This window comes from Ciona intestinalis, unplaced genomic scaffold (assembly GCF_000224145.3).
Source record: "Ciona intestinalis unplaced genomic scaffold, KH HT000961.1, whole genome shotgun sequence".
In the NCBI taxonomy this organism is placed as follows: Eukaryota; Metazoa; Chordata; class Ascidiacea; order Phlebobranchia; family Cionidae; genus Ciona; species Ciona intestinalis.
In genome coordinates, this window is record NW_004191282.1 from 2,680 (window position 1) to 3,957 (window position 1,278).

General features: G+C 33.0%; 1 protein-coding gene across 1 annotated transcript in view; it reads left to right on the forward strand.

The window, feature by feature from the left end:
• LOC100182917 (mutS protein homolog 4) overlaps window positions 1–1,075 on the forward strand; it is a gene marked incomplete at its 3' end in the record, with an annotated part of 3,747 nt that extends 2,672 nt beyond the window's left edge. Inside the window, exons 5-6 of the mRNA XM_002124063.2 lie at window positions 555–719; window positions 951–1,075. Coding sequence (XP_002124099.2) covers window positions 555–719; window positions 951–1,075 — 290 coding nt within the window. The remainder of the gene's footprint in view (window positions 1–554; window positions 720–950) is intronic.
• Window positions 1,076–1,278: the final 203 nt, after the last annotated feature.

A 1,278-nucleotide genomic window follows, 5' to 3' on the forward strand; every position in this document is an offset into this window, starting at 1 on the left:
AAAAATGTTCTGTTTTTTTACTTAATAGGACGTATTATCCCACGCAAAATGTGAATTATTTGTTGCATATAAGGTTTCATTACAAGATGCTAGATACGGTACGTCAGTCTCTACCTTATATTTTAATACAATATTTATTTAAGTAATTTAAAAACTAATTTACTACTTTATAGTTCAGTATGTTAATGTCTATTTTAAATTATATAATTTTTTTTATTTATACAACATTTATTTAAAGAATTTAAGAACTATTCATCACTTTCACTTTTGACTGCCTGTCTATAAAACCAGATGTAACAGGTTCAAGGCTCGTTGCTGCTACTATTGTGGACGCAGTATCCTTGGGCCTTAAGTAAATTGCATGATTCTGTAAATATTCTTTATTTACTACTAAACGAATGATAAAACAGAATGAAAACATAGACTATCTTACCCCACTCTACTATAGTAAATTGTATATTTCTGTAAATATTCTTTGTTTACTATAAAACGAACTATAAAAGACTGAAAATGTGTCCCGTTTTACCCGCTCTAATTTATCTTGCATTTTTCAGGTTGTATCGTTGATATAATAAACCGAACTATACATGAAGATGCAAGATACACTAAGGGGCATTTAAATATGAAAACCCAACGTTGTTTCGCGGTAAAGCAGGGACTACATGGCGTATTAGACCTTTCAAGGATCACATATACTGAACTAATTGAAGATATAAATGGTAAGTGAATAAGATATAGTATAGGCCTTATGTGTGATAGTCATAAGTGTAATGTCATATATTCACCCACAAAGTACCATACATGGTAACTCGTAAGCTGGCACCAGGTGTATAAACACCTGTGTTATATTATCCGTTGTTTCCGGCCACGCGAGGATAATGTCAGTTACAGCGAGCATGAAGTATATATGGCCACAGTACTGTATAAAACTGTTCCAAACTTGTCTACAGAGCTAATAGCACAGCTTGGTGACAAACATGGGCTACCATTGAAAAGTGCTTATACTATATCACGTGGCTTTCATATACAACTAGCTACAAAAGCAACAGATCAACTGCCATCTGACTTTATAAAGGTATATAGGAGTTACTTGTTTGGCACACACGGTATATTCATACACCTCATGTTTACTGTTGAGTTATACCATGGGTGTCTTCTTATATACTAGGCTAGGCTTATATATATTTTTATACATCATATTCATACACCTCATGCTCACTGTCAAGTTGTAACATGAGTGTCTTCTTATACTTTTATACACAGACACACATGGTGTAT